Source organism: Canis lupus, chromosome 33 (genome assembly GCF_003254725.2).
Source record: "Canis lupus dingo isolate Sandy chromosome 33, ASM325472v2, whole genome shotgun sequence".
NCBI lineage: Eukaryota > Metazoa > Chordata > Mammalia > Carnivora > Canidae > Canis > Canis lupus.
This window is the reverse complement of record NC_064275.1, coordinates 23,032,882-23,048,497: the sequence shown is the minus strand read 5'-3', so window position 1 is coordinate 23,048,497 and position 15,616 is coordinate 23,032,882. Positions and strand designations below refer to the sequence as shown.

Below are 15,616 nucleotides of genomic sequence, written 5' to 3'. Positions count from 1 at the left end.
GAAGTGTCCTGCTTTGAGAAGTGTGTTACAGCTGTCTGGTTGTTAGGGCTGGAAGCCAGTGAACTAAATTTAATACTTAATTTCAGACGTTACTGATAACATCCAAGTTTTTGAACACTAATAACTTATGGGTTGTTTTGTTCAACTGACTGATTAATTATAACCTTAGTCACGTCATCCAACTTTTCTTGTAAGTTCTTTAGCTTTCACCTGGTTTTGCTAGCGCACAATCAACAGACAAGCTGCTTATCTGAGTGGATGACATTTAGTGAGTTTGAGCCCATGCACATTTTGTGGACAACTGAGCTCTGAAGTTATCTATCAGCAGCAGATTTTTTTGGTATAATTATTAGAAATGAAATTCAGGTATAAAAAAATTGGATTTGTGCTTGACAGTTCAAACAGAAACTTAATTCATTGTAATGCAACCACATAATCACACCGAGACACCAGTATAAAGAATCAAATCTGCTTTAATGTTCAAACAAATATTAAACAACAGGTTCAGCTTACAAAAATAGTATTAGATGATCATCTCAGTTATGATTGCTGGGCAGATACTCTCATATCAGACAGATCATGTTAAGGCTTTTTACTTTTAAATACCAGTTACACTGGTTACACATTCCATACAATGTGGATACTCTTCAGGGGATAAAGGTAATGAGGAAATGTGATTCTCCTCTCCCACAGGTGTGTACATAGTAATATAACATGTTTGAATTCTGTTGTAGGTTAAAAATCAGAGGAGAGCTGTTCTGAGGATTAGATTAAATCCCATCTACTAAGGGCAAAATATAACAGGCAGGGTCAAAGAGGAAAATAGTAAAAATATATCGGAGGTATTAAGAGATGAGAAAAAAGAGATTACAACAACCACTTTCCATTGAGAGAGGTAAAAAAAGGCTGTTAAAATTATTTTCCACATATTTTGATTGAAAATTTTATAAACAGCTTGGAGACATGATAGCGTTGTATGCTTTATAAGAGCTATGTATAAATTGCTCATATTAATTTCTTGATCCTCCTTGGGATCTGAGAACCAGTTATTGTGCAGTGCTTTGGAGGAATGAGTACGAAATACCAATACATGGGTAAGTATAACATGTATATATTTTGTATGATTAGTCAGAGGTGTCCATAACTACTATGTAATTTTTGAAGTAGATCTCCTATAGAATTTTACTGAAAAGTTAAGAACACATTTAGGCAAAGTCACTACCAATGACCATTCAAAAATCATTTTTCACAGTAAGAGACAGAACATAGTGTTGATACTGAGAGTTGTAAACAATGTTGAGGAGAAATTCACTCTCTGTAGGTTTCACTTTTGTCTCTGTTTTCTATCATTGCCTGTACCTGAGGAGAATGAAAAAGAATTTTTTTTCCACTTGCAATTTTGGTCAACTTGGAATTTCCATATCTTGTGAAGTTAAAATATACAGAAATTTAAAATACAAAAGTCCTTGTACTGACCTAGTACAAATAATTTAGACTTTGATAAGTCAAAAATACCTGTTGTAATTTCAGGGGAACCATTTAAAACATATTTTAAAAGATTTGCTTATTTATTTGAGACAGAGAGAGGTAGAGAGAGCAGGGTGGAAGGGCAGGAGATAAAGTGTCAAGCAGAGTCCAAGCTGAGTGCAGAGCCCCATGCAGGGCTCAATCTCGTAACCCTGAGATCACGACCTGAGCCAACACCAAGAGTCAGATGCTTAACCAACTGCGTCAGCCAGGTGTCCCCATTAAAAAATATTAAAAGGAATTATTAGAGCAGTGACTCTATTCTGTATGATACTGTAATTATAGATACATTTCATATATATTTGCCAAAACCTATAGAATTAACAACACAAAGAGAGAATCCTAATGTAAACCATGGACTTTAGTTAATACTAATAATATATCAGTATTAGCTCATCACTGTAAGAAATGTACCATGCCAACTCAAGGTGTCAATCATAGGGGATTCTAGGGGTGGACAATGGGGAAAGGAGAGGGAATAAATGGGAACTCAAGGTACTTTCTGTTTAATTCTTCTGCAAACCTAAAAACTACTCTAAAAATATAGTCTATCAATTTTTGAACTCACCCTAATGGGAAACCAACAAAAAAATTTCAGAATGTATAACTTCTAAACTAATAGAAAAATGGAGTCATAAAAGAAGGCAAAAAGTAGAGGAAAAGAAATGGAAGAAGTAGAACAAATAGCATATGCTTGGACAATAGATGTAAACCCAATTATATCTTTAATAACATCAAATATAAATGGGGCTAAAATTAAAAGCTTGTCAGGTTTGAATAATGATAAAAACTTATATGCTATTTATAAGAAAGACATCTAAAAGACAAAGTAAAGTTAAAAGGATATCATATCATTTAAAAGTTGACTAAAATAAATCTGATACAGCTATAACAATAACTGAACAGAGTTGTCAGAGTTCACGATATATCCCTTAATGATAACAAGCTCAAGTAACCAGAAAGTTATAATAATTCTAATTCACACATACCTAATAATATAGCCTTAACTACATATACACAGCATACATTAACAGAACTAAAGGAGATAGGCAATCTCACAATCATATCAGCAGACTTGAACAACGTATTTAGCAAACTTGATCTAATGGACATATTCAGAACATTTTCTAATAATTGCAGAATAAAGTTTTTCAACCCTAATTAACTCATTCACGGTTAACAACGTGTTGTATTATAAAGCAAATCAACACATTTCAAAAATTTTAAATCTTGTTTTATGAGTAAAGTGCAATTGACTTAGAAATCATTAACCAAAAGGCAATTAGAAAATCCAGTATTTGATAGTTTATATAAATAATATCCCTAAGCCCTTGAGTTGAAGAAGAAACATAATGAAAATTGGAAACTATTTTGAACTAAAGAAGTGGAAGTACCAAATACTTAAACTTATGTGATAAAACCTTAAATGCATGTGTTTTATACAAAAAAGTAAGAGCTGCTTCTATATGCAAGAAGAAGCACTTACAAAATGAATTCTGCAAATAACACCTATACACTATGAACAAAAATCAATTGATGTGATTTACCACCTTCATAAAATGAAGCATAAAAATCACATGATTGTCTTAATAGATCCAGAAAAAGCATTTGACAAAATTTAACACCCTCTCATGATTAAAAATTCTCAAAACAGTAAGAAATAGAAGGAAGTCACCTCAACATAATAAAGGCCATCTATGAAAAGCTCACAGCTAACATCATACTCAGTGGTGAAAACCTGAAAGCTATTCCTCTAAGTTCAGGGACAAGAAAACAGACCCTCTCTTGCCATTTGAACATAGTACTGGAAGTCCTAGCCAGAGCAATGAGGCAAGGAAAAGAAATAAAAGGCATCTAAATCAAAAAGGAAGAAGTAAAATCATCGTTTCCACTTAAAATGAATTGCATTTTCTAGTTTTTTTGTAAGAGAAATATTTTAGACCATAGTCTGAATATTGTGAATGGTATGTTGTGTAGATTGACTTCTGTCATTATTTCTCTAATGAATGTTGAAATAGGAAAAAAAATTCTAAAATTCTTATAGAACCACAAAAGACCTTGAATAGCCAAATCAAGCTGGAGAAAGAACAGAGACGGAGGCATCACACTTCTTTATTCCAAAATACATTACCAAGGCACAGTAATAAAAACGATATGGTACCAGAATAAAGACAGATATATAGAACAGAATATAGAGCCCAAAAATAAATCCATACATACACAGTCAACTGATCTTCAACAGGATGCCAAAGCTACACAGAAGGAAAGGAAACTCTTTTCAACAAATGGTGCTGAGAAAACTTTTTATATACAAAAGAATGAAACTGGATCCTTAATAAAAATAATCAAAATGGAATAAAGACTTAAACATAAGACTTAAAACTGTAAAATTCCTAGAAAATAATGTAGAGGGAAAGCTTCATGACATTGGTCTTGGCAATTATTTCATGGATGTGACATACAAAGCATATGCAACAAGAAAAATGAGACTACCCCAAACTAAAAGTCTTCCACACAGCAAAAGAAACAACACAGTGAACAGGAAACTTACAAAATGGGAGAGAATATTTGCAAACCATATATTTGATAGAGGATTAATTCCAAAATATGTTTTGTAACACTGACAACTCAAAAGTAAAAAAAAAAAAAAAAAAAACAACCTAATTTAAAAATGGGCTAACTTAAAAAAGGGCTTGAATACACATTCTTCAAAGCAGGCATACAAATGACCAACAGTATATGTATATGAAAAAATATTCAATGTCACTAATCATCAGGGAAATGCAAATCAAAAACCACAACAAGACATCATCCAACACCAGCTGGGATAACTATTACTAAAGCAACAAAGACAATAAATGTAGGTAAGGATGTGGAGAAATTAGAACTTTTGCACACTGTTGGTGGGAATGCAAAAAGAATGTAGCCACTATGGAAAAAAATATGGAGAATCCTCAACAAATTAAAAATAGAACCAGAAATTCTAATAATTCTAATAATTGCAGAATAAAGTTTTTCAACCCTAATTAACTCATTCATGGTTAACAATGTGTTGTATCATTGTTAAATTCCACTTCTGGGTTGCTCTATTTATTCAAAAGAATTGAAATCAGGATCTTGAAGAGATATGTTCACTGCAGTATGATTCATAGTAGTCAAGATGTGGAAACAAAATGTCAATCAAGAGATAAATGGATAAAGACAATGTGGTATATCCACATAATGAAATACTATTCAGTTTCAAAAAAGAACAAAGTTCTGCAATATGTGACAATATGGATGAATAAAGACATTATGCTAAGTAAAATAACCCAGTCACAGAAAGACAAATACTGCATACTACTTACATGAAGTATTTAAAGTACAGATTCATAAAATCAAAGAGTGGTGGTTGCCAGGGGTTAGGAAAAGGAGGAAATGGGAGTTGCTAATTAATGGACATAAAGTCTCAGTTAAGCAAGATCAATAAACTCTAGAGATCTACTATACAACATTGTACCTATATTCAATATAATGTATGATTCACTTAATAACTTGTTAAGAGAACAGATTTAATGTTAAATGTTCTTACCACAATAAAACTTTAAAAATAAATGGAAGAGACAGTGAACAGATGCCAACTCCAAGATGATCCAATGTTGATATTATTAGATAAGCATTTTAAGGCTGTTACTATAGCTGCATTCAATGAAGTAAAGGAAAATATACTGGAAATCAAAGAAAATATAAAATATACCAGAAGATAAATAGCAAATAAAGAAAAGGACCAAACAGAAATTTTAGGACTGAAAAATAAAAAATTCACTGGATGGGCTTAATAGGGAATATAGATGACAGAAGAAAGAGTCATTGAACTTGAAAATAGAGCCAAGAAGTTCTTTGACCTGGAGAACAAGAAAACTTGAAAGAAATGAAGAGAACTTTGGAGAATCTGTGGGATAATATCAAAAGGTCTATCATAAGGTTAATTTGAGTATTGAAAAGAGGGAGAGAGAGAGAGAACAGGACAGGAAAATGTCTGGAGAAACTGTGGCAGACAACTTCCAAAATTTGGTAAAAGATCTAAATTTATAAGATTTAAGCAGTTCAGCTACCCCCCCCCCCATCATAAATTCCAATGAACATCACTGGTAAAACCTCTGGAAACTAAAGAAAATGAGATTATGAAGGCAATTAGAGAAAAATGGCACATTACATATAGGTAACAACAACTTGGATGACTGTGGGTTTCTCATCCAAAAGTATAAAGGCCAGGAAGTAGTGAAACCACATTTTTAAGAGCTGGACAAGTCAGAATTCTATATCCAGCAAAAATGTTCTACAAGAAAGATAAGTCATAGATTACCAGGTAAAAGAAAACGATAAGAGTATTCTTTACCAGTAGTGCTGCAGTACAAAAAATGCTGGAAGAAAATTTTCAAGTTGAAAGGAAATAATTTCAGAGAGAAACATGGAAATTCACAAATGAAAGAAGAATATTAGAAATAGAAATTATCTGGATAAATGCAAAGATTACTTTTTTTCTCTTGAGTTCCTTAGAACACATATGATTATTTAAAGCCAAAATTATAAATTTATTATAAAAAAATAAAGCCAAAATTATGGGATGCCTGGTGGCTCAGTGGTTGAGCATCTGCTTTTGGCTCAGGTTGTGACCCTGGGGTCCTGGGATCCTGTGACCCAGGTCTCTGCAGGGAGCCTGCTTCTCCCTCTACCTATGTCTCTGCCTCCCTCTGTGTCTCTTGTGAATAAATGAAATATTTAAAAAATAAAAATAAAGCCAAAATTATTGTCTTGTGAGGGTTTTCACTTATGTAGGAAAGTGATAGACAAATTTAACATAAAAGAATAGATGGGACTAGAGGACTCTATATGATTATAAAGCTTCCTTTTCATGTGTAGTGACATAGTATCAATTTTATACTGTGAAAGGTTAGGGGTATATATTGCAATCCCCAGAGCAAGCACTAATAAATAAGAGGTATAGCCAACAGCCAATACACAAATTAAAGAAGGATAGTAAAATTATTCAAATAATCCAAGAGAAGGCAATAAAAGTGGAATGGAAGAATAAAAGAGACAAAAGGAAAACAAAGTAATAAAATGAGAGCTCTAAATTCAACCATATTGATATTTAGGTTAAATACTAAAGACCTAAACCAGGGGTTGGCAGACTTTTTCTGAAAAGAGCTGAATAGTATATTTGAGGCATTGCAGGACACAAACTATCTGCTGCTCCTGCTGCTGAATCTTCCTCCTCCTTCCCCTCTTCTTGTACTTTTCTTCTCCTTCTTCCTCTCCTTTCTCTTCCTCCTTCTCATTCTCTTCCTCTGTCCCCTTCAACCACTTTTAAAAGGGCAAAATTTTTCTAACCTTGTGGGCCATTTAAAACCAGGTGGTCCATAGTTTGCCTACTCTTGTTCTAAATGGTTCACTTAAAAAGCAGAGCTTATCAGAAAGGATAAGAAAGACCCAATTCTGTGGTATCTACATGAGGCACAATTTAAATATAAAGCATAGATGGGTTGAAGAAAAGTAGTTGAAAAAATATATACCAACTAAACTGTAAGATATGAAGGTCGGACTGGCTATATAAATATCAGAGAAAATAGACATCAAGGTAAAGAATATTACCAAAGAGAAAGATGGTCATTCATAATGATAGAAGAGTCACTTAATCAGAAAGACATAATAATCATAAATGCACATATATCTTACTGTTTTCAGAAAATTTCCTGGCCTTAGCACAGGAAAAGAGAACCCAAAAGGAACTCTGCAGACCTTTGAGTTAAGAAGATGGAGCTGAGATCCTGGGGAAACCAAGACAGTTAGAGTTCACAAACCAGAGATGGGAGAATGGCACAGAAAGTGCTCTGGAGATCTGCAGAAGGTCCCTGTCAAGTAAGGTATCCCCTGCATAGACCAGTGCATGTGTGTAAGAAAACTACCAGAGGCCATGGAAAGAACCAAGCGAGGAATAGTGCCTATTACCACCAGTCAAACTGGAAAACCTCATGATTCATGGGCTGAATACTCAAAGAGTCTTGCCTCAGGAGTAGGAAATAATTAGCCCTAGACTGAAAACTCTTCTGTTCCTCTAAAAAAATCTTAAAAGCAAAATCTGAAAAGATCAAGCTGTTTCCAAGTAAATTAGCTGGGCCCCAAAATAAAGTCCAAGAATATTTTACAAAAAAAAAAAAAAAAATCCAGCACCCACCAAAGCAAAATTCATAATATCTTATATGAATTAAAAATTGTCAGGCATATACCTACAACTAATACAATGTTATGTGTAAATTATATCTCAATAAAAAAACTACCAGGCATATAAAGAGGCAGGAAAATTAAAACTGTTATTATAACTATATTCTCTATGTGCAAAAAGTAAAGAAGAGATATCATCACTCTGAAAAGACACAAACTAAACTCCTAGGGGTGTAGCTACAGAATTATAATATATGCAGTGAGAAATATACAGACACTTCATTATTAATGCCACTTTAGACATTGTAGAAGGCAAGATTACTAAAGTTGAAGACACAGTGATAGAAAGTATCCAAAATGAGATAAAGAGAGGAAAAATATTTTAATACAGAGAATCAAGTGAGCTGTGAGACAATTTCAAGTGGCCCATTATACGTGTATTTGGAGTTCTTAGAGGAGGAGGCTGGGACAGAAACATCTTTGAAGGAATAGTGGCTGACAAATGTCCAAATAGGATGAAAACCATGAGCCCACAGTTCTTAGAAGTTCAAAGCACCACAGCACAAGAAACATAAAGAAAACTAGAACAATGCTACTGTAAATGAGAGTATGAATTGATCAAAAATACTTTTTTTTAAAAGATTTTATTTATTTATTCATGAGAGAGCAGAGAGAGAGAGAGAGAGAGAGGCAGAGACACAGGCAGAGGGAGAAGCAGGCTCCATCCTGGGACTCCAGGATCATGCCCTGGGCTGAAGGCAGGCATTTTAACTGCTGAGCCACCCAGGTGTCCCTGATCAAAAATACTTTGACAAACTTTCGGACAGCAATCTTTTAAAGCTGACCTTATGTAAATACTCTCTGACTTAGCAATTCCATTTCTAGGTATGAACCCCATAGAATCGCATGTACATATGCACCAAGAGGTAAGGACACAAATGTTCATTTCAGCATTGTTCATAACAACCAAAAGTCTAACTCAGAGTAGAGAATACAGAAATGAAAAGGAATGAATATGCACAAAATGAATGAATCTCATAAACATACTGTTGATCTAAGCAAGCCAGCCCCCAAATAATACATAATATTGATTTTATTTATATAAAAATCTAAAAAAGCCAAACTAATCCAGAAGTCAGAATGGCAGGTTATTTTGTGGAAGAGAAGGGTAGTGATTGGAAACAGGCACCATGTGTGATTCTGAGGAGCTGGTAAAGTTCTATCTCTTGCCTGATGGGTAGTTTCATGGGTCTATTCAATTAGTGCTAATTAGTCAAGTTGTACAGTTTTGATCTGTGTAATTTTCTGTATGTATGCTCAAAAAGTTTTGTAAATGGAAATAGACATATTTAACTACATTACCAGAATAAGGGAGAAAAATCATGCAATCATCTCAATAGATATAGAAAAATAAGCTGATAAAGTTAATGATACATGATGAAATGACGTCAGAAAAGACTAGATGAGAACTTCCTTAATATGATTAATAGTATCTATAGAAGAGTACAAACATCATACTTAATGGTTAAATAGGGAAAAAAAATTTTTTTAAGATCAAGAGCAAGCAAAGTGAACCACTGTAGCTATTAATTCTTACATTAATGTAAGATCCCTAATATTGGAGATCCCTAATTAGTGTACTATTATCAGTCAGTATCCCAACAGAAAATAAATGGCACATTCAAAATAGAAGAATTCAATGAAGGTTCATTCAGAAAGGGTTTATTTAAAAGAATTGGGCATAAGAGACTCACAGAAGATAATGCAATAATCCAAAGCCAGCAAAAGTGGAGCTAACTTCTAAATCATGAAGGTCAAGACGGAGGGGGACATTACTGGAATTCAGAAACAAAGAGTTAAGCAAAAAGACATCTTGAGAGGAACAGTGCTCACAGACAACTCTAGACCGATCAAAGGGAAAGAGCCAGGGAAGTAAACAGGATCTCACTCTCTTTCCTCCTCCTAATCTTCCTCCAGGGTTTCCCATTGGCTTAACCCAACCAGAAGTCAGAAGGAATGAGAGCCTGTTGATCTAGTCCATATGGATTAGCTACTTTGTAGGGCAGAAAAGAGAAAAAGGTGGATCTGAAGAGGCACACAGAAGATGCATAATAAATGCAATAAGACAAGGGTGAAAACAGGGTAAGGACTGGAAAGCTCAAATAAAACTGTCACTATTTGCAAATGATAGGATTGTATATGTAGAAACACCCAAAAACCCAATTTACAAATACATGTTTAGAATTAATAAGTTGAATTTAGTAAGGTTGCTGGATATAAGATCAACAACAACAAAAAAATTAGATTTATTTCTATATGCCAGGAATTAGAACCTGAAATTTTAAAAACTTCTATTTACAATAGCATCACAATTATAAAATACCCATGAATAAGTGTATCAGAAATATGTAAAACCTTTGTGCAAATGATAACTGTACTGAGAGAAATTAAAGACCTAAATAAATGCAGAGGATAAAGGATTGGAAATACTCATTGTTTCAAGCCATCCTTTCTTCCCAAATTGATCTACAGATTCAGTGCTATCCTAATAAAAATCCCACCAGGGTGCGCTTCTGATTGTGTGTATATAGGTCTGTGACTTGACAAATAACTCTATATTGATACGGGAATGCACAGGCCTAAGAATAAGCAAGATACTTTAAAAGAAAAATAAGATGTGAGGACTTGCTCTGATTGATATTAAGGTTTATTTTAAGGTATACTAACATAAGACAGTCTCATATGGAGCAAGGATAGACAAATATTCCATCAGAATCAAATAAAAAGCAGTGTGGGAGAAAAACCATGAGACACTCAACTCTAGGAAACAAGCTGAGGGTTGCTAGAGGGGAGGTAGATGGGGGATGGGGTAATTGGGTGATGGGCATTAAGGAGGGGACGTGATGTGACAAGCATGATGTGACAAGCACTGGATGTTATATGCAATGGATAAGTTATTGAACACTATATCTGAAACTAAGTATGTACTATATATATATTGACTAACTGATTTAAAATTAAAAAAGATTAACAACAACAAAAAAAAGCAAGGTGGGAGGTATGGTCTTTTCAATAAAAGGTGCTTGTTAATTGGATGTCTGCTTAGGAAAAGAAATGAAACTTGATCCCATATCCCACCCTACACAAAATCAATTCCGAAGTGACTGGACAGTAATGCCAAAGGCAAAATAAACTAAGTTTAACTCTGCCCCCCACCTCCACCCCTGTCCCCACCAAAAAAAAAAAAAAAAAAAGAAAAAAGAAAAATCCACAAACTTCTATGAGATAATATAAGGGGTTATGGTCAGGAGTTTAGACTAATGAGACTTCTAAAAGAGGACAGAGGACACCAGAAGTACTAATCATAAATTTAAAAGGTTATTAAATGTTACTGTATCAGAAATAATAATTTCTGTTCATCAAAAGACACTTCTAAGAGATAAAAAGGGAAGGCAGAGAGCAGAAGAAACCTGCAAGCAACACAACAAAGGGCTCATAACCTTCTAGAACATGTGTAAAATCATGACAAATGAGTAAGAAAAGGACAAAAAATCCCATAGAAAAATAAGTATTTCCCAATGGCCACTACACAAATGAGAAGGTATGCAGCTGCCTTAGTAAAAGCAGATTGAAGCTGCAGAGATTACCAGTCATCCATCAGTATGGCTAATGCTAAAAAGACATTAGCATTCAACACTTTAAAAATGCTCACTTCGTGATAACCCATGGAGTTGTACTTGTTTTGTTTTGTATGCATGTACATGTGCTGTATTTTATAATAAACAGAATTAAAACTTGTTCTCTTTCTCCTATGACATACCTGGCCCAGCATAAAACTGAGGGGGTCTTCTGGCTTTTCAAAGACTAAGTTTTCAGTGATCTGCTGAGAGAGAGCATAAGGCATCACATTATGGTTCTGAACTAAAGTTATATGGTCAGTTCTAGCTGAAGTCATCTCTTGCACTAACCTAGCACCGCAGCCTTTTAAAGAAATTCATGGACCTCTACAAAGTGACAAATTGCTTTCTTACTATTGATAGATTAGGCAAAAGATATAGAGCAGGGTTAATGAATAAAATCATTCATCTCTGTTTTATATGAGGAACCCGAGATTCACTGAAGTTAATTAACTTTCTTCAAATCACAAAGATGAGAATTGGCAAAGTTAGGCTGGAGCTCTGGGTTAACAGGTTGCATAATCTGTGCTCTCACCTCAATACTCTACTTCTTTAAACTTTAACTTTTCTAGTTTAAATGTGTTTTTTTTTTCCAGTTTAAATGTTTTGAGGTGGGCCATTCTCATTTTACACCTTTCTAACCACAAAGTTACTACTTGTACATACACATGCATTGCTGGGTAATAATATTAACATAAAAATAAACATGTCAGGCAAACAAAACCCACCAAACAACAAAGAGGTCATAAATGTAATCACTTCTTATAATTCTATATTGAGCACGGAAATAGCATACTTTCAAGGAGGTTCCAGCCCCATATCCTGTGGTCAATAATATTTGTAATTTCAAGAATTAAAAGCAACTTTTAACTACTTCTTTTTCTCCCTAAAGAATACAGGCTTTTAGGTGGTCAGAGTGGTCATCTTTTGAAAGTATTATATTGCTGCCTGAAAAAACTTTTTTTCCTCTCCTTTTCAATTGACAATATTTTGTCCTTCCCTCCCAGTCTGGCTCAAGCTTTAACCCTTGGCCAAGTTTTTCCCTATCAGTTATCCTGTCTGATCCCTAATCCCTCTGAAGGGCTTCATATCACACTAAGTAGCATTTCTTGGTGTTTGCTTTTTAAATTTTATTTATTTATTTGAAAGAGAGAGAGAGATTGAACGCATGAGTGGGGAGAGGAACAGAGGGAGAGGGAGAAGCAGGCTCTCCACTGTGCAGGAGGCCCTACACAGGGCTGGATCCTGAGATCATGACCTGAGCTGAAGGCAGACCCTAAACCGACTGAGTTCCCCCAAGCCCCGCCCCCTTTCTTTGGTGTTTATCATTTGCTACTTTTGGTTAATATCTCTCAGTGCACTTACTTCTTAGTGAGATTATAATGCTTTTATAACAAAGGCCCATTCTTGTACCTCTAAAAGCCAGGTCCAAGTTTGTTTTTTTAACATTGTAATTACTGTAAAACTCACTCTTAAAGAATGAGGTTGAGAGGTTTACCTGGAATATCTGCAGAATGTGGTGCTTCTCCATGTATCGTAGTGAAACTTGATAGGGATCTTCATATACAATAGGAGGGAACTGCCTCCTGTAAGTTTGATTGTATCCAAAAGATTTCCTTCCTCCTTGGTATTCTGAAATCTCATCCTGAAATAGAAATATTCCCCCCAGAGTCTTTTTAATTAATAAAAAGCCCCAGGAAGTTTTGTCGTAATTGTTGCCCTTATCAGTGGCACCTGGTGTTGATGGGACCTGAACACCATGAGTTGGAGGAAAGACACACTATCATGACAAATCTGACTGATCCTCCTGGCAATGTAATGCACCTTGAGTCCCGGGAGATACCTTATGCATCTCTAATCTACTTCAAATACTTTTCTCTTCACAGGGATCTCCAAAAGACTCCAGATTCCTCTCCTTTGCTAGAAGCCCAGAGAGGGGAAATGACTTAGGAAAGCAACAGAACCAGGACTTGAACCCTGAATCCTGGCTCATTCGTCCCTCCTGAATGGCTTTCCTGTAACAGAGAGGGCAACACATCTCCCACCCTTCTCCTGCCTTTCCTGAATCTCCTGACTTCCTGACTAAACTATAACGTGTTGGTTTATTCCTCATCTTTGATCCAACATGTGCCTTCTCCCCGCCCCCATACTACCAAACAGGCCCTTGGCTTGGCCTCCAGTGTCCCTGGTGGTCATCAAATGCCCCTTTAACCTACAGGCTTGGTTTCTGCGGCTTCAGTTTTTTCTCGACTTATATAGTCCAACTTGGATGAGATACAGGGGAATCCTTGGGAGTAGAATTGGTCTTTTGCTTGCAAATTATTGGTGAATCTGGCATCACAGGCATCCAATCCTTTCAGACCGGTTACACTTTCAGTGTCAGATTCAGCTGAAGTCCAGGAATTGTCTCGGTCTATTTCTTCCGTCTCAAATTTGCAGGGTTCTACTCTGGGTTCAGGCTCTTTGTATTCCTTACTGTAACCCAGTTGTCTAAATATTTTGTCATCATACGGGCCGGGTGCTCCATAGTCAGCCAGGTAGTCTTCTTTGTGATTCTCTCCATCCATTAAGGGGTCAGCCTGGTCATTGCCGTCATCCTTGTCAGCTGCAAGGTGCTCAGCACTATGGGCTTGCTCAGCTGCTTGCTCTTCAACTAGCTCAGGGGCTTCCTCATCCACGTCTGGGTAGGTCTTTATAAGCGTTCTGGGGTCACCTTGGGTAGACTGGTCTATGACCAGTCTTTTCAGAAGTTCTTCGCTCAACCAGTCCAGACAATCTGCTGCCAATCTGTTCAGAAGTTCTTCGGTCATCCTGGCTGGACGTTCTGTGGCCAACCTGTTCGGGGGCTCCTTGCTCAGGTGCAACAGGGCTTCTGCCGACGACCTGCTCAGAAGTTCTCTGGCTGGTCTGGGTAGACGGTCCGTGGTTAATCTGCTTGTAGGCTCTTCGTTCAGTCTGGCTGGACCTCCTGCTGTCGGTCTGCCCGGAAGCTCGTCCCTCGGCCTGGCTGGACCGTCTGTGTTCCATCTGTCCATCAGTTCTTTGTTCCAGCGGAAGAAACATCTGGCTGTTAGTCTCTTGAGCACCCCCAGGGCCGGTCTGGCTGGACGTGGTGCCATGCATCTGTCCGTGCGCTCTTCGGTCACCCTGATCAGATGCCTGGCGCCCAGGGGGTTCGGACACCCTGCGGTCAGTCTGTCCAGACATTCCCTGCGCAGTCTGCTCAGCCGTTCTGGGGTCAGTCTGCTCATCTACCTCTTCTTCATCCTGGTCCCGCCAGGTGTCTTGCTGGCCATCTGTGCGGCTGTCATCTGGGGACTTGGCTGTGCTCTCGGGACCCAAGGATTCTGCGGGAGGTTCTTCCATGATCCGCACTCTGCACCCCCGCCCCCCCCGCTGGCGGGTCTAGGAGGCCGGAAGTCGCGGGGCGGGGCTGGTCTCCTAGGTGACGTCGCGCCCACGGGCTTTGTTCCGCCCCCAGGGCGCCTGCTCTTCCGGTGCGCGTGCGCAGAGGCGGCTTGCGCCCCGCACGCGGGAAGAGCGCGCTTCCGGTGAGCGAAAGGTGATGGCCGCGTGCGTCGAGGCCCCGCGCGCTGGGACCCGGTGCCGCAGAGCCGACCCCCCGCGGGTCGAGGTTCCCCGCGGGTGCGTGAAACGGGGTCGCCCAGGGAGCTAGCGGCGGAGGCCGCCGGCCAATCAGGTCCCCGCCTCGGGCCTGCAGCGCTGCTAGCTCCCCCCCACCCCCGATGTAGCAGGTGGGCCAGCCCTGTGGATTGTTCTGGTTTTTTCTCCTTTTTCTTTTTCTTTTTTTTTTTTTTAACTTTATTTATTCATGAGAGACGCAGAAAGAGAGGCAGAGAGAGAAGCAGGCTCCGCGCAGGAGCCCAACGCGGGACTGGATCCCGGGTCTCCAGGGTCACGCCCTGGGCCGAAGGCGGCGCTAACCGCTGAGTCACCCGGGCTGCCCCCCCTTTTCCTTTTTTTTTTTTTTTTTTTAAGAAGCCATTTAAAAAAATCCTGCCTGTAGCAGCAGTGCCCATGGTGTTTTCAGGGGCCCCAGGAAGAGCTAAGTCCTCCTAACGCACCTGTCAGCGAGACCGCGGTCAGGTGGCGCCTTCCTCGCCATCAGCTTGTGGGCTGGGGAGATGCGCTCCCCCGCCGCGTGCTCACCACCTCGCAGCCCTGCGCGCCCACTGCCGCGGGACCAC

The 15,616-nt window shown here is 38.0% G+C and overlaps 1 protein-coding gene across 6 annotated transcripts; it reads right to left on the bottom strand.

Annotated features, from left to right (window-relative positions):
• Positions 1-455: 455 nt before the first annotated feature.
• Positions 456-14,815, bottom strand: TEX55 (testis expressed 55). Of its 6 annotated transcripts, none has more exons than XM_025476714.3 (4): positions 13,625-14,813; positions 12,907-13,053; positions 11,552-11,614; positions 456-1,359 (listed from the first exon to the last, which is right to left on the bottom strand). In XM_025476714.3, exons 1-4 carry the CDS (start codon positions 14,657-14,659, stop codon positions 1,309-1,311), a joined length of 1,296 nt encoding a protein of 431 aa, XP_025332499.3. In that variant the 5' UTR covers positions 14,660-14,813; the 3' UTR covers positions 456-1,308. The 6 variants fall into 6 exon arrangements, with proteins under 6 accessions (XP_025332499.3, XP_035566014.2, XP_035566012.2 ...); XM_035710121.2 differs by having other exon boundaries at positions 11,552-11,611; XM_035710119.2 differs by having other exon boundaries at positions 1,272-1,726; positions 13,625-14,815.
• Between the last annotated feature and the right edge of the window lie 801 nt (positions 14,816-15,616).